At 37.3% G+C, this 16,679-nt stretch overlaps 2 protein-coding genes and 1 long non-coding RNA gene across 5 annotated transcripts; all 3 read left to right on the top strand.

Annotated features, from left to right (window-relative positions):
* The first annotated feature begins 1,075 nt into the window (after positions 1 to 1,075).
* Positions 1,076 to 5,894, top strand: LOC120085570 (probable protein phosphatase 2C 12). Of its 3 annotated transcripts, none has more exons than XM_039041615.1 (10): positions 1,076 to 1,316; positions 1,793 to 2,065; positions 2,217 to 2,388; positions 2,825 to 2,978; positions 3,068 to 3,131; positions 3,238 to 3,345; positions 4,324 to 4,449; positions 4,555 to 4,790; positions 4,953 to 5,155; positions 5,249 to 5,894. In XM_039041615.1, the coding sequence occupies exons 2-10, from the start codon at positions 1,868 to 1,870 to the stop codon at positions 5,470 to 5,472; spliced, it is 1,485 nt and encodes a 494-aa protein (XP_038897543.1). In that variant the 5' UTR covers positions 1,076 to 1,316; positions 1,793 to 1,867; the 3' UTR covers positions 5,473 to 5,894. The 3 variants fall into 3 exon arrangements, with proteins under 3 accessions (XP_038897543.1, XP_038897542.1, XP_038897544.1); XM_039041614.1 differs by having other exon boundaries at positions 1,077 to 1,316; positions 1,778 to 2,065; XM_039041616.1 differs by having other exon boundaries at positions 1,080 to 1,316; positions 1,778 to 2,065; positions 5,245 to 5,403.
* A 2,561-nt stretch (positions 5,895 to 8,455) lies between these two features.
* LOC120085571 (BRI1 kinase inhibitor 1-like) lies at positions 8,456 to 10,492 on the top strand. Its single transcript, XM_039041617.1, has one exon. The coding sequence runs from the start codon at positions 8,778 to 8,780 to the stop codon at positions 9,687 to 9,689; it is 912 nt and encodes a 303-aa protein (XP_038897545.1). The 5' UTR covers positions 8,456 to 8,777; the 3' UTR covers positions 9,690 to 10,492.
* A 3,086-nt stretch (positions 10,493 to 13,578) lies between these two features.
* LOC120086475 lies at positions 13,579 to 16,673 on the top strand. The gene is made up of 3 exons (XR_005484230.1): positions 13,579 to 14,003; positions 14,108 to 14,213; positions 14,882 to 16,673. It is a non-coding gene; the product is annotated as an uncharacterized LOC120086475 (long non-coding RNA).
* The last annotated feature ends 6 nt before the right edge of the window (positions 16,674 to 16,679 follow it).

Raw genomic sequence — 16,679 nt, 5'->3', positions numbered from 1 at the left:
AAGAGTGAGTTGCTATTTTTTCTCCTTTATTTTCGTGGATGTAGTTTAGCTACTATTTAAGCTTAGCAGCATTATCAATAAAAGATAGTTTTGTTGTGCAATTCGTTTTTGTTCTCAACAAACTTGAGACTTTGATTTTTTTTCCTTTTGGAATGTGTATTTCCCCATGTCGCCTTCCAGTGTCCTTGGACTTTTGGACCGTGCCTGCGACAACCCTTAATATATTGTATCTTCTCTAGTTGATATGTATATTCTCAAAATAAAAAACTAGTTGTTATTTGTTACTCTAGGTTCTTTGTCCCAAAGATTTGGGAGACTAAAAGTTGAGTGGTGATGAATTGTGAACTCCACTCCTTGTTTGATTCAAGGAGTTTGTAGGTTCTACCACTAAAAAACATCAATTTTGTACTTTATTAACTTTTTATATCGTGGACGTTGTAAGTTCATAATTTCATGGAGTTTACAACTCTACTATTTGCTTGAAAACATCTTTACTCGACGATTATGTGATTGCTCGTTGAACTCGTACAGAGTATTTTGCCAAACTGTAACTTAGAGAAAACGATGTGATAATTTTCAAAGGCACGAGGTAATACAAATAATTCAATTTCCACATGGTTATCAATAATAAAGAAAAAGAAAAAGAAAAAGAAAAAGAAAGGATGGAAATTATGCAGACTTATGGAGTTGGTAAAAAGGTGACACTTGGCAAAGGAGAAATGAAAGGGGGTGGAGACGGGTTGGAAGTGGACCGGATCGAATGTGGAAAAATAGATATAGTAGGGCCCATTAAAATAGTGGGCCCAAGAGGAGCAGGCCCAGACCGGAAACGTGACCGGCATGTTATTTTCTTCTTATTTTTATTTTTTTTTTAATTAATTGGAAGTCAACAAGTCAATAGAGGGGAAAATGCTGAATCAACGGTTTTCAAGGCGCCGCAAGCGCCAAAGACAGCTATGTCGGCTTCGAACCGGCTCGGGGCGCCAAATTAACGAATTATATTTCTATTTATTTATTTTTAATTTTGTTTCTACTTATTTTTTTTTCATTTGCCATGTCACCTGTAAAACACACAAAAAGGACACCCACAAAACTCCCTCATTTACGCTTTTTTATTTTTTATTTTTCCATTTACATTTCTCTCCCTCTCCCTCTTTCTTTCTCTCTCTCGCGCGCGCTGAAGAGCAATGGAATTTTTGCAGGATGCCGGGATCCGCGTTTCTCGATCGAAGAAATCAATTCGATTGATGGAATTTTCCCCAATTTTGGTGTAGTTGTCATCAATCAATCGCCTGAGTTTTCGTCTCCTCTTGCCTGTAAATGCTCTTTCTATTTTTTTCCCTTTTCGTGTTTTTGTTTTTGGTTTGGCCGTTTCCCCCTTTCGAGGATTTTGGAATGTTAGTAGGGTATGATGGTCGTGTTTCGCTCCCTGTGATCTGCATCGAATCTATTTCTGTTCTCATTGCGTTTTTTTTTCTTCTAAATATTCTGTTCCGGATCAATGAACTAGAGGCTTATGTTTTTTCCGATGTTGAATTCGGGGTAAATTGTTATTTGATTCGTATGTGAAATGTTGTTATTTTTGTGGAATTTTTTCTCTTCCACTTGGAGATCTCGAAAGGTATGCAGTAATGATGGTGTGATTTGCGTCCTTGAAGCGTATGATTGGATGTGTAATTTCTTGTACGAAATTTGTTTTTGGTTTTAATTTATGCAATGTTGCTGTATATGCATGTAAAGTGTTTGGTTCGTGCGTTTTTGATGATCTATTTTGCAGGATTTGTTCGAGTAGATATGACGATTTAGAGTTGGACGCTGCATATTTTCTGCGGAAGGCTGTTTTGCAATTTTGAGGACGCGAAATACAATGTCCACGAGGAGTGAACATCATACAGTCCCGCTTTCCGTGCTCCTGAAGCGTGAATTGGCGATTGAGAAGATTGAGAGACCGGAAATCATACATGGTCAGGCGAGTCAGAGTAAGAAAGGGGAGGATTTTACATTACTAAAGACGGAATGCGAGAGAGTGGTCGGAGATGGAGTCTCAACGTATTCGGTTTTTGGGGTAGGTTCTTTATTTGCTGGAAAATGTTGATGTACTCTATTCGATCGGTGGTTTACTTTTAACATCTATGCTGTATATAATCTCCGTCCATAAGAATGTGAAATTTTGCTGCATTAGATTAAAGTTAAAAATTGAATTCTCATGTTTGCAGCTTTTTGATGGACATAATGGATCTGCTGCAGCTATTTATGCTAAGGAGAATTTGTTGAACAATGTTTTAGCTGCTATTCCATCAGATCTCAACAGAGATGAATGGATTGCAGCATTGCCAAGGGCCTTGGTTGCAGGTTTTGTGAAGACGGACAAAGATTTTCAAGAGAAAGGTTAGACTATCTCCATATAAACTAAATTTCTGATCTTAGTTGTTCTTGGTTACCAACCTCTAGGTGTAATCCACATTCACTCACCTTAGAAAGGGAAGATTGTGGAATGGAGTTCATTTTACTTTGTATGATGATGAAAGGGTCGCGGAAACTTGTATCTACCATATCTTGCTTTCAAGAGTGCAAATTAGCTACTTAATTTGGAGGAAAAAGGAAATAGATATAACTTTCTGATTCTGGTTTGCCCAGAATTAGTCTCGAAAGTATTTGACATGACCCATTCTACTTGATCACCATTAGTCTATGGGCTGCACGTCTGCAGCCTTTCCTTTCTCACAACTTCTCTTATAAGTTCCCTACCCAGAAGTTGCAATTCTGTTATGGACATTTTAAAAACCTTATGATATTGATGCCTTGTTACTTCTTGTTATTTCAGCACAAACATCAGGAACCACCGTCACCTTCATGATCATTGAGGGATGGGTTCTCACTGTTGCTTCTGTCGGTGATTCCCGGTGCACTTTAGAATCAGCTGAAGGTGGCATTTACTACTTATCTGCAGATCATAGACTAGAATGCAACGAAGAAGAGTATGTGGTTCTTTTATTGCAACATGACTTTGTACGACCCACTTTATCTATTATTATTGTGCTTAAGATTCTTGAATGCTTTTGAATAGGAGAGAACGTATAATTGCTAGTGGTGGTGAGGTGGGTCGGCTGAATACTGGTGGTGGTGCAGAGGTATGTTAGTTTGACTGACTTTTTATAAGCTAGTCTTGCCTTTTCTACTAAGTGTTCCAAGACTGAATTTTGTATGCTTAACTTGCATGTCCTTTGTTTTTTTTAGATTGGTCCGTTGAGATGCTGGCCTGGTGGCTTGTGTCTATCACGATCAATTGGTGATATGGATGTTGGCGAGTTTATAGTGCCTGTTCCCTATGTGAAGCAAGTTAAGGTAGCTTTCTGTTGGATGATGTTTATTTTCTCTAGGTGTTATATATTGAAAAGTTGTACTTATCCTTGCTTGCTACAAAATAATCCTCTTTCTATGTAGTAATTTTTCTTTTGAAATTTAGCATAAGGCTGTTGCTCATCGAAACAATTTTTTTCAAGTGATTATAATTGCTTCTGTTTGACAGATGCTTGGGCACAGTAGGTGACTCATTAATTTTTACTATTGTTTCTTTCCCCATGTTTTGGCATGTGATCTGCATGTGAACCTTGTTTTAGATCTTCAACGTCCTTTGATATCCATAAATGCAAGATGTATTATATTCTTATATGAGGAAAAGATTGGAGCTTTATTTTACTGGATTGTTGGTTTCATTGGCGATTATGGAAAAATCTTATACTCTTGCTTTGATCTTTGTTAAATATTAAATTAATATGTTATACGGTTATGGAAACCTTATCTTGCTAACCGAGCTAGGTAATATGTGGCCCAATTTTACTGCAGATGAACTATATATTTAAGAGAGTTGTGTTGTGTAGCAGGAGATGTCAGAGGAAACAAATACAATCTGTTTGAAGTGGTTTAGACAGAAGAGTTGGTTAAAGATGAGAAGGTACTATTAGTTTTTGGTGGTTACTCAGCTGTGTATGAGCGAGTAAGTGGCCAATGTAACCGTTGAAGGAGAGAGTTTATAAATAGGAAGGGCGAAAGAGACAGGGTAAATGTATACATTGTCTTTGGTGGATAAGGGCATATTGAAAGGAGGAGAGGCCAGAATCTTGAACTTCTGGTCTTACTTTCAGCTATGAATTTATGTTTTTTAGTTCATCACCACTTGGTGTATAAGATCTTGTTGGGGAACCAGTTGCTTTCTGGGTTTTCTTTTTTGATGTTTAATTGAACCGCAACATATTTGTTTAATCTGCATCTGAAATGTCATTCTTTTGTCAAGTAAATTCATGCTCTTATTTAATCTTGCAGCTATCTTCTGCTGGTGGTAGGGTTATTATTTCAAGTGATGGTGTTTGGGACGCTTTATCAGCTGAAACTGCCTATGATTGTTGTCGGGGGATGCCAGTAGAAACTGCTGCCGCACAGATTGTGAAAGTATGGATGATTACAAATTGATTCTCTTAGTCCTTGTTTTATACTGCTACAATAACTTTATTATGTTATGATGATTTTGTACTAATTGAACGTCTTTCTTTACAGGAAGCAGTACAGTCAAAGGGTCTTCGAGATGATACTACATGTATTGTGATTGACATATTACCAAGGGAGAAACCATCTACTGCTTTGCCACCACCGAAGAAGCAGGTAAAAGGAATGTTTAAATCAATGTTCCGCAAAAAGTCTTCTGAATCATCTTCTCATTTTGAGAGGGAATATAATGAGCCGGATGTTGTCGAGGAATTATTTGAGGAAGGATCGGCTATGCTGGCAGAAAGGTTTGTGCTTTAACAGCAGAGAAAGTTGAATTAATTTAATTAACATTTTGTTGATCAACTCAGATGGGCAATTCTGGTTTATTGTCGCTTTTCTAGTAGCGGTGTTAAATTGTACTTGTCTTATGATAAATATTCTCTTGGCTTCCAACTTCTGAAATGCAGGTTAGATGCCAAGTATCCTATCTGCAACATGTTTAAGCTGTTTGTATGTGCAGTATGCCAAATTGAAATCCAACCACGGGAGGGTGTCTCCATATATGCCGGCTCATCTAACAGAGGAAAATTACGTGCTTGGGATGGACCTTTTCTATGCTTAAGTTGCACAGAGAAGAAAGAGGCTATGGAAGGGAAAAGACCATCTGGAGGTCTGTGAATCCTGTGTTCGTCTTTTCAAATTGTTTTATACAGATTTAACCTTAAATTGCTTAAATATTATTCTCATGCTTCTGCACAGATAGACACAGCAGCGGAAGTGACTAGCCTACTCTTCAGTTACACTTCATTGTGGGTGCACCGAGCAGAGTTGATGGAAATGGCCAGTCTTAGAAATTGTTCAGAGTTGACCTCAATCTCGGAAATGGACCCCTCTTGGAGGTTTTCCTCAATTCTCATTGCTTTCATTGAGAATTTGGATCACTTTTTGGATTCCACGACAATTCCATTGGGAAATATAGCTCTCTAGTGTTACTACTCTCTTCAAGGCTGGAGATGCCAGTTAGAGTTGATTGCTTTTGGATACTGTTTTCTGACATCGGTTTATGATTGACATGCTTGCCTCACATATTGGTGGAAAGCTTTCGATAAAGTCGCCTGCATATGACACTGAAGAGTGAAGGTAAATCATTTTAGTTTCTCCATTCATCCCATTATCTGCTTGTCCTTCCAACTTACAATGCCACTGAATGAACATATTCGTCATTGTAATTTAATATATAGGGGAATTCAATTAGATATTTTTAGCTCACTGTTGGTTAGGAGGAAATCCCTTGCAACACAGCTGTCTAGACGAATTGTTCATATACATTTGATTACATTCTCTGACACGTTCAAGATGATGAACCGTATTAATAGAAAGTATTGGCAGGCCCTTTTTTCCGAGGAAAAGAAAATCCTTAAATACTCATTGCTTTAGTTTGTGTGTACCAATTGATCTCTTTTATGGTTTTCTGTTATTCTTACCTGAATGGATTCAAGAAGTTGATTCAAATTTGGTTATTTAGATATTGACGTCTCCTACTTTTTGACCAGTCTTTATTTTGCCAACTTTTTGAACCGATCTGTAAACTTGAATCTGGCTTCTCTGTGCACTTCTCCTCCATCTTACTGATTGTCTTCTTCACTTATTGTGGGATAGGATAGCGAAGCTGTAGATCTAGACGCCCCAAGGTTAGTGCGTGTTGTGGTCACAAGCCACAAGGCAAGAAGTAGACACTGTTTTGGTTGTATTTGGCAGTAGAAGCCAACCCACACGTGAACTGCAAGCTAGCTAATAGGGACTTGTTATTGTTTTGTGTTTTAGATTTTATTCCTTTTGAGCGTAGAGACGTGAGAAATCTAAAAGTTTCTTTTTCTTTCTTTGACTATTCCTCCATTACCCCCTCTATTATAACGAGCCGTGTCGAGTCGAGGCAAGTCGTTTTATGGATCTGATGAAGTGAGAGAAACATAAGAGATTTGCATATTTTGATCTCAAAAACAGATTTGTAGGAACTTTGACCTTAAGATTCAATTATCATGTAGGTAGAAAATTGAAAGGTTCATTATAATCTGTAAATCCAAGTCGTGACAAAGATTCTAAGGACCCATTTTCACAAGTCCTGTGCTTTTCTTTTCTTTTCCTTTCATTTCCCTTGTGATGATTTGAGATACTCGTATCCACTCATCTTCTCCATTCACTCACACCCACAGATCCTTTAGATACTTATCTTAATCAAATCCTTTCCTTTCCTTGGCTAACTTGGCCGATAGCTCCTCTCTCATCCATGAAACAGTGTTTTCCTTTGACAAAACAATAATTTTCTGCAAGGCTTAAGCGAAGAGAGGTTCAAACACTTCGCATCCAATTCTTTCTTTCTCTAGTATTTTCAAAGATTTAACCATTATGGGTTGGCATAATGGTAAATAGAGGGTATAAACCTTGTTAGGCTAAGAGGTCATTAATCCATGGTGGTCACTACCTAGGATTTAATATCCTACGGATTTCCTAAGCACCCAAATGTTATACGATCAGATAGGTTGTCTTGTAAAAGTCCAGGTATATGTAAACTAGTTTGAATGCTCATAGATATATAAAAAAAAATATTTCGAGAGATATTGAGATATGAAATATGGATGGCTCTTACATTATTTCTCTATGATTTTGTTGTTGACCTCAGCTAATTCAAAATACCTCAAAAGTAACTCTCTGCTCCTTCTGTATAGGATTGGACCACCTCTTCACACGTGTGTGTGGGTCTACCATTCTACCAAACTGCTTGAAATTCTTATCTTCCTTTTCCCCTCATATTCTAAAATTTTTTCCTATTTTTTTTTTTCCTTATCACGTGTGTTGTCGAATCTTACTCTGGAAATGGATTTTTTTTTTTTTTTGAAACTACGAACAAGGTGTATTATTTTGCAATATGTTGAATGAAATCGAAAAATAGGGTCAATTGATAAAATAGAGGATTTAATCTGAAGTGGATGGAAAATTGGTAATAAAACATAACTCTGTCGGTTAATTCAAATTATGTAGTTTAGGAGGGGCACGTGCTGTAACAGTTCATATACATCATTTTCTAAATCTTAACAAGTTAATAATTTTTTCCAATCACGACAAAATTTTCTTCATCAGTCTAATTACATCAATTTTTTTTCTCTAAAATAAATGAAAATATAATAAATAATTAGAGAACAGAAATGTCTGGATTGATTAGCTGTGAAAAGTGTCTTTCCCATACTTCGCACAATCAAATATTATGTTGTGCTTGGATTTTCTCCTTTTTAAATATTTAATATAATATGATTAAATATATTTTATTTATAAATTTATAAAAAAGGAAGAAAATTCGAAACACCACTAATGTCTAATTACTTAAATAATGTTGAAGTCAATGGAGAAGTTTTAATAATAATAATAATAATAATAATAAAGTAATATGATGGCTTTATATTTTTATAAGATAAGAAATTAAGGTCTTAATTGCTTGAATTAATATTTCTGGAGCAGAAGAAAAGGTCAAAAGAAGTGACTTTTTTCATGATTGTTAGGTAATTGCTATGGTGTTAGTGACCAACTTAAGACAGTTTTGATTGCTGAATTAAAAGGACAACTTAGAAAGTTAAAAGACATTACACTCATAATTTCAAATTGATTGACTGACATTACATATCCTCCATTTGTCATTTTCAATCTAATTTGTCATATTGGCCACTTTCCCAAATAAAAATATTATCTCAAAATGGCTTTTCATTTTTACAACAATTGAGTTTCTATTTTCTGAAAAAGCCTATCATCTCAAACAGAGAGAGAGAGGGTGTTTTGTTATTATTATTATCATTTATTTTATTCTCGAGTTCAATAATTGTGAAGATAAGAGATTGAACAATCGATATGTCAAATGGTAATTGATGTCTTATACTCAATAAAAGTATTTTATTTTTCTCATTTATTGAAGATATAATAAAGCCACACAATCAGCTATTTCTCAAGGGATCCCTATGATCAAAGTACTTAGTACCTTAATAGCTGTTGGATTGAAAAGTGGCCCACATTTTTGTATATGAAGAGAAAATGTACTTAAACCAAACCTAAATTCAATGGCTTGCTATTTCCACAAAAGACATTCCATTCTCAGCTCCAGGCAGTCAAGAGACAAGATCCTTCTCTCTCTCTCTCTCTATCTTACTATCTCTCCACTACTTCATAATCACCTTATCTTACTCCAGAAGTAGAGTTGCATCCTTAGAATCAAAAGTGTTAGGAAAGAGAATCTGAGAATCTCAATTATGAACTCCAATCAGAAACGCAAGACAGCAGAGAAAGTTGCAGAGTACAAGCAAGAAACAGAGAAGTTTAAGGTTGAAGAAAAAGAAAGCCAACAACCAATTCAAGACTCATCATCAACTTCCCTTCTTCCTCCCTCAGCTTCTTCTTCTCCTTCACATGAATTCTCCTTCACAATTTCTCTCCATTCTTCCTCTTCTGACAAAACCAAACCCACTCCTCCTTCCTTTGCCATTGACTTATCTCCTGCAGATGATATCTTCTTCCATGGCCACTTGCTTCCCCTTCATCTCCTCTCCCACCTTCCTTCTTCACCTCGCTCCTCCACCAATTCCATGGACAGCTTCACCATCCCAATCAAAGAGATTTGGGACAATGAAGAGCCCCTCAAAGACAGCTCAAGTTGTAGCACCAGCACCAGCAGCATCAAGCATCAGGAAACTGAACCAACTGAAACAGGTGGGAGAACCAAATCCAAGCCTTTCTCATTATTTGGATTTGCGAAATGGCGAAAAGGGTGCGACATTACCGAACAAGATGATAAAGCAAAGCACAAGAGGAAGCTGGGATTTGATGTTAGTCAGGTTCTAAAACGATATGCAAGAGTGGTAAGGCCATTGTTGTTCTTCAGATGGAGGAAAGAGAACTTACACATTCGTCGTCAAGCTTATTCCTTTTCGGGTAATTTGAATCCGCGAAACAAGCAAGAATTGAGAGGAAGAAGAGGAGAATTCTCAGCACCAGCATCCATGAGAACATCCCCAACAAATAGCGGCCTTCTCGTTGCAACTCCATCTATGACTTCTTCTACAAGTGATAGCACCATGGAAGAGTTGCAGTCTGCAATTCAAGCTGCCATTGCTCACTGTAAGAATTCCATTGCTAAAGAAGATAAAACCAATGTCAAGAGCTGATATTAAGAGTATCTTATTGGCTAGCAAATTCGGATTCCTGTAAAATATCCACACACACACACACACAGGTGTCAATCATTTCAACTGCTTTGCATTGCTTCCAAAAGCTCAGAGAAATGAAGTTGGTATTTAATGTAAAAAGCCCAATGATTAATTGTTCTTATACACGATTCTTGATTGTGAATTATTATAATTTTAATAACCTCCTTAGCTTGCGCATAGACTATGCCTTTTCATGTGTTATTAATACAAAGAATTCAATGAATCAAAAAATGAAGAAAAACAATTACAAAACAGTTTTTTTTTTTCAGTCGCTTTGCTAACAATTCTATGAAAAATTTCATACATCAAAGACAGATAGGTTTCTCTATTTAATTAAACCTTAACACAACGAATATTTCAGAAACTCAATTGAAAAAAGTTCAAAATTTCCCATAAAGTTGAGGCTAGAAATTGGCATTTCCATGTCCAAACTTGTCCTAGAATTGACATACCACAGAACCCTTTCCCCACCTCTATCTCTCATCATTATCATCATCATCATCTTACTCTTAACATTATGAATTCCAATCACTGAGTTGCTGATTAAAAGTGAAAGTGAAGCTTCATAAGAACTTCACAAAAGCAAACGAAAAAGCTCATAAGAACTTTAATTCAGAGCCGGGCCAACCCCACGAGAAAAGAGACTGATCTCAAGCAAAATTGCGGGTTTGTGGAAAAAGAGCTTGAATCAGATTTCAGAGTAGGGACAGAATGGAATGGGTTATGCAAATGAGTCCAACAAAACCATAGCCACAGAATTCNCTAAAACCAAAAGTACCATAATAGAAAGAGATAACAATAATTCAAAAGCCCACTCAAAACTCTAATCAACTTTGACACTTTGAACCCTAACTAAACCATCAAAAAAATCCAGAGAATGATGATGATGATGATGAGGAGATATAGCTGCCTTATTGGCCATCTTAGTAATCAATCAGTAGTCCCACAAGAAAAGGGATCTCAGTCTTTTCAACAATCATAGAGAAAATGCAAATGCAGAAACAGATAAAAGTGCATAAAGAGAGATAGATATAATAAAGAGAGATCCAAAACATAAAAAGGGGCTTTGAATTTATGTCAAGAGTGCACGAGTGGGCGGTGGCAGAGTGCTTTCAGCCGCCTGTGCGACGGCATTAGCAAGCAATCGAGGCCCATTTTTGGGGATGCGACTGAGGAAATTGGGGTTCATGATTAAAGCGGCTCAGCAATCATGTGAAGGATTGCAAAAAGCTTACAAAACCCTTTTGAACAGAGAAGATTAGGGTTGCTTTTTCGGAAGTTAGACAAATTTTTACACAAGCAAGTCTCTTCGCTTTTTGCTTTTTGTTTTTTGATTGATCTAATTTGAAATTGGTTAATCCTAACAACGATGGTGACTCTTAGCATTATGAGCAGTAGAGATTCAAAAAATCGGAAGATTGGCCATACCTCTCTCTGTTTGAGCTTGGCTTTTTTTGGTACAATGTATGAATGACTTTACAATTATAGATTAAAAGCGAAGATAATTGCAAATATAGTAATTTAGGTTAAAATATTTGTAAATATAGCAAAATTTAGATCTAGATCTTAGAGTTTATTAGTGTTAAAATTTATCTTTGATAGAAATCTATCACTAGAGTTTGCTATATTTGTAATTATTTAAATATGTTGCTATGCACTTAATTATTAGGTCTAAAAGTGTTACTCATTACAATTATCCTAAGAGAAAAGTTATTGTGGTTATTCATTTAAAAAACACATTTGCTCTTTAAACTTTCTTAAAAGTAATAATTTAATTCTTGAATTTTAGTGATTTACAATTTAGTATCTTTACATTTAAATTTTGTTATAATTTAGTTTCTAAAATCTAATAAATAACAATTTAGTTCATGCATTTTGAAATTTTTAACTATTCAGTCTTTATCATGAAAAATCTCTTCAATTTTTTTTTTACTATATAATGACTTAGTCTTTATAGTTTATTAAAAAAAATTGATTATGATCAATTTATCAATCTACATGTGTAAGAAATTGCAATAAATCATAATAAAAATGTTTCACAATAAGAACTAAGTCATTACCAACTAAAGTTCAGGAACTAAACCCGCTTGACCCTACAACATTTGGGTATCAGTAACTTCTAGGATACTAAACTCTAGGTAGTGAACTAAACCCACTCGACTCTACATGACTTCTTAGCCCTTTATCAATGTCATGTGTTCTTTATTTACCACTAGACCAACCCATGATTAAAACTTTCAAATGTACATGGATCAAATTGAAATACTATTCAAACTATAGGGATTAAATTGAAATTGTATCCTCAGATGAACGAATCAACAATTATCAAAATTTCATTTTGTGTAAAGTTTAAAATTAAAATTTGATATCTAAAAGTGCAGGGCTGAAAAGTAAATAAGCACGAAAATTTATAGTATAATATGGTTTAAACTTGAAAAGAATTATGCATAGCCTTAAAATCTAGAAATTAAATAAGGGGTTTCGGCATAATTGCGATTCTCTCTCCTCCATGCATAAGCCTTAGGCTTCACGCCCATTAATGTTTCTTTTTAGAAAAGAAAAATCATTGACTCCTCTAATTCCCCTTTCTTCCTCCTCACTCTCTTTTCTCCTTTCGGCAATTTCACACCCCTCCGCTACCGCTGTTCGCTAGTCTGCCTGGCGGATTCGACCGTCGTTCGCTAGTTCGTCGCGCGTCATTCGGCCTCATTCATTAGTCATTCACCTATCAAAATTGACTGTTCGTCCTCTTTCATCAACCATTTTACATCATCATCAACTTCCATCGCCAATCGTGGATTGCAAAAGTAAGCCGCTAGTCGTCTACTCGTTGATTATTTCTCTATTCGTGGTTTGCTCCCTTCATTTGTGCCTTATACCAAGATCCAGCCGCCTATACAGATCTGTGGCAGCCATGACTGAAGAAGAATAAGAGATGAAGATGGAGGGTTATGTGTTATAAATATTGGGAATGTCCTAGAACTCGCAATTCGTGTTAAACATTCTATTTATCAATAATAATAAATTAATAGTATATAGCCTAAATGGTATAATAAGTATATGGATGAAATTGGGTATCTAATCCTGGTAACACTATTGGATGCGGCCCACTTTGTAGTTGTTAGAAAGAATTGTAAAGTACCATAAACGATGTGATCCACAGATCGTTCATGTTGAGACATGTGAGTGGGGCATCCTATGAAATGAGTTTGCATATAGACTAAACCATGAAAATAGTCACTTTTCTTTATAACGACCGTTTACTGTTAAAACTGACTATTTCATCTATTAAGTAACCTAGGTTAACCCGATCTTAATCCTGAGCTAGCTATGAACTTCTGTTTGTTCGGGATTATCCTTTGATCAACAAACAGTGAAAGTAGTCTAACAACACTACTCAATAAGCCTCCCATTTTGGGGACAAGGCCAGATGAATAGTTAGGGACATAGCCCTGCAATATGGAATTCACTCCTATCTGATTTAGGGTTAGCAGATAGGTTGTTTTCTTAAGTACTAATTCCAGGTCTTGAACAATCAAGGCCTCGAGTAACATCCTGATTTATTTTGTAATCAAGCTTTATTTTTTTTTTATGTTGGCTACTAGGATAAATTATATGAGATTTATGTATTTGGCTAAGCTAAAATATAATTTAATTATTTGGAATTAATTGAGTTCTATTTTGGCTTGCATTTGGAGATTTGATTATCTATGGAGATAATTAAATTTGTTTGTTGGAGTTTTTAAACGAAAAATATATATAAATATATATATTTTGAAAAGGGATTAAGGGAATTAGTTTTTTTTTTAAAGGGAAAAGGAAAAGGTTTAAGTTTCTATATTTATACTTGTGGGAAAGGTTAAAAAGAAAAAGAATAAGAAAAAGAAAATAGATTTTCTCTCTCTCTTCTCAAGGCCCTGTGCGACCCTCCTCCTTTTTCTTCCTTTTTTTTTCTTTACCCAAACCCTAGCCGCCAGAGCCACCATTGTCGGTCGCCAGTGCCACATCTCATCGCCAGCGTCGTCATCGTCGTGTCCCTTCGCCAGTGCCACATCGCCGCGTCGATCGCCAGTGCCATCCCCGTCGCAGCGAAAGAGCCCGCCGTTCATCCACCGCTGCCTCGCCGGTGTCTGGACCATGAGCCGCCACGCCCAGCCGTTCAGCTCCACTTCTGCCGCCGCACCGAGCTGTTCAGCTCTGTTTCTGCCGCTGCGCCCAGCCACAAGTCGACACATTCGACTGACACTGCCTATTCTTGCAATCTTGAGTTGGGTAAGAGTTGGTTTATTTTGGGCAAGGATTGAGTTTTTTAGATTTTGGAGTGTCACTTTGTGTTAGAAACAATTTTGGTTATTACCCTTTGTGTCGGCTTTCAGGATTAGAATTTTGGAAGATTTTGGGGCCTCTCTATCAAGGAAGAGACCATTCTTTTTGATGGAAAATTTTTGGAAGATTTGTGGAGACTTTTGAGACCAAGTTGAGGTAAGTGGTATTATTACTGGTGCCGGTGGCCTAGACTAGACCTATAAAGTTATTTAGTGGACTCATTATATTTTACTTGTTGCATGACCGTTATAAGTATTATGAGCATGTTCGAATTTCTTAATATTAATATTATGTATGTGATGCATGAATAGACCAGTAGAGCGGTTTACTGTCTCGTCTTGTCTCGTCTTGACGCATATTTTATTTTAGATGACCTACGGGTCTAGTTTCATGTTTGACGGTGTGCCTACGGGCCGCTAGATATGCGTGAGCCGATAGGTTTACATTCATGTTACTTTTTTTCATGTTTCATGTTTGACGACATGCCTACGGGCCGCTAGACATGCGTGAGCCGACAGGTTTACGTTTATGTTATTTTCATGTTTGACGGCGAGCCTACGGGCCGCTAGACATGCGTGAGTCGACAGGTTTACATTCATATTATTTCCATGTTTGACGACGTGCCTACAGGCCGCTAGACCGCTAGACATGCGTGAGTCGACGGGTTCATGTTCATGTTATTTCATGTTTGACGGTGTGCCTATGGGCCGTTAGACATGCGTTTCACATGCTATCTTTCTTTGCTCGTGGATTCATAGTCTGATCCCGGTAATGGGATCACTTACTAATATTTTATACTCAACCTTTATCTTTATTTTTTTCAGGTAAGGGCAAGGATACTCGGGCGACTGACAAGAGGAATCCATGACAGTGCCATAGGAACCAGATTTCGCTTTCGCATTTGACCCTTTATATTTTTTCATGTTTTGTTTTTTTTATTACATTTATATTTCATTATAATTTTTTTATATAATTTATTTCATGTTAGAAAGGCTGCCCGGGTTGAACGATTTAAGATCTTGAGATAATGACAAAACATTTTCTTATATACTTAAAGCAGTTCAAAATCATGATTATTCTATTTTATTTTTACTTTATTTTCCTCAATGCGAATATTTATGCATGCATGTAGTAACAATCCCCTTTTTAGTAGTACTAGGAGGTGGGGTTGTTACAGTTGGTAATCAGAGCCCATGTTTTGGGGTTATGTAGATTGACTTACTATGTAAGTTCAGGTTGTTCCTTTTGGCCTATAACAGATTCTTCGTCGTCGCTAGGTATGTCCTTTATGAAAAGTATTTAGGATAATATGCACCCGAGTTAGTAGCATTTATGATTGCATTTGATGTATTTTTTTTGCTAGTAAGAAAAGTAGCTAAGGGGTGGTTGCAAACAACTGTCAGGAAAATGGTTCGTGTTAGGGGAAGAGGCAGTCATAGGGTTACCAGAAGGGGGCGCGTTCCCGAAGAGTAGAATTCGTCAGTTCAAGATCAAGATCCTCATGATGAGGATCCACAAGTTCAAGATGCACAAGTTCAGAACCTTCCGGTACTAGAGGATTCCTTGCCACCTAGGTACCCTTCAGGGTTAGGGTGGCAACGAACCCAGACACGAAGTAGAGCTCAGCACACAGCCACACCACCATAGACGCAGGCCACCTCAGTCGTTCCATCAGAGGTTACCGATTGGGCAGTTGCTATTGGGGAAGCAGTTACATCAGCTGTGTTGAGTAAGGTGAAGGATATGTTGGATGAACGACTGGCCTAGTTTGCCCAGTTCCATCAGACACCACCACCACAAGATCAGATGCCGTAAGTCCAGACTCAGAACATGATCCAAAACCAAAGCATGTCAGGTCTTTTGGTGGAAACCAAGCATTTATGAGATTTCAGGAAGTACAACCCTAACACCTTTAATGGGTCATTAAAAGACCCTACCAATGCAGAGTTATGGATATCCACGATTGGAACGATCTTTCGTTATATGAAATGCCCAAAAGATCAGAAGGTGCAGTGTGCCATTTTCATGCTTACCGACAAAGCACAGATCTGGTGGAAGTTGGCAGAAAGGATATTGGGTGTAAGAGGGGAACCAATGACATGGGAGCAGTTCAAGGAGTGCTTTTACTCGAAGTATTTCTCTGCCAACCTGAGGTAAAATAAGCAGAAGGAGTTCTTAGAGTTGAGGCAGGGACACAGGCCAGTGGAGAAGTATGACCAGGAGTTTGACACATTGTCCCGTTTCGCCTCGGAGTTGGTCGCCACGGAAGCTATGAGGGCAGAAAGTTTCGTTCAAGGCCTAGAATACAGTATATGAGGTATCATGCGAGCATTCAAACCAACCACTCATGTTGAGGCACTTCACTTTGCAGTTGAGGTGGACCCACAGTCAAGAGACGAGTATTCACAGGCATTTGGGGCGGGACCTTCCTCAAGTCAAAAGAGGAAGGCAGATCAGAAGGCTTTCGAGCCTCACCCCCATCAGAAGATTCAAAGCTCAGACAAATCGCATCGACATTTTAAGCAGTAGGCTGCCGAGGCAGATATGGTGGAAAGGATTCGATCGGTGTGTAGCTCGTGTGGAAGACGCCACTAGGGTCGATGTTTAGCAGGCACCGGGGTT

The sequence above is a fragment of the Benincasa hispida genome, chromosome 9 (genome assembly GCF_009727055.1).
Source record: "Benincasa hispida cultivar B227 chromosome 9, ASM972705v1, whole genome shotgun sequence".
In the NCBI taxonomy this organism is placed as follows: domain Eukaryota; kingdom Viridiplantae; phylum Streptophyta; class Magnoliopsida; order Cucurbitales; family Cucurbitaceae; genus Benincasa; species Benincasa hispida.
Note: the sequence above shows the minus strand (reverse complement) of the source record. Positions and strands in the feature narration are given on the sequence as shown.

Excerpts from the sequence above, each read along its gene's own strand:
- LOC120085570 (XM_039041615.1), top strand. The coding sequence starts at position 1,868 with ATGTCCACGAGGAGTGAACATCATACAGTCCCGCTTTCCGTGCTCCTG. Across the intron at positions 2,389-2,824 it reads CAAAGATTTTCAAGAGAAAG|CACAAACATCAGGAACCACC; the intron begins GTTAGACTATCT and ends TTGTTATTTCAG. Across the intron at positions 2,979-3,067 it reads CTAGAATGCAACGAAGAAGA|GAGAGAACGTATAATTGCTA; the intron begins GTATGTGGTTCT and ends GCTTTTGAATAG.
- LOC120085571 (XM_039041617.1), top strand. The coding sequence starts at position 8,778 with ATGAACTCCAATCAGAAACGCAAGACAGCAGAGAAAGTTGCAGAGTAC.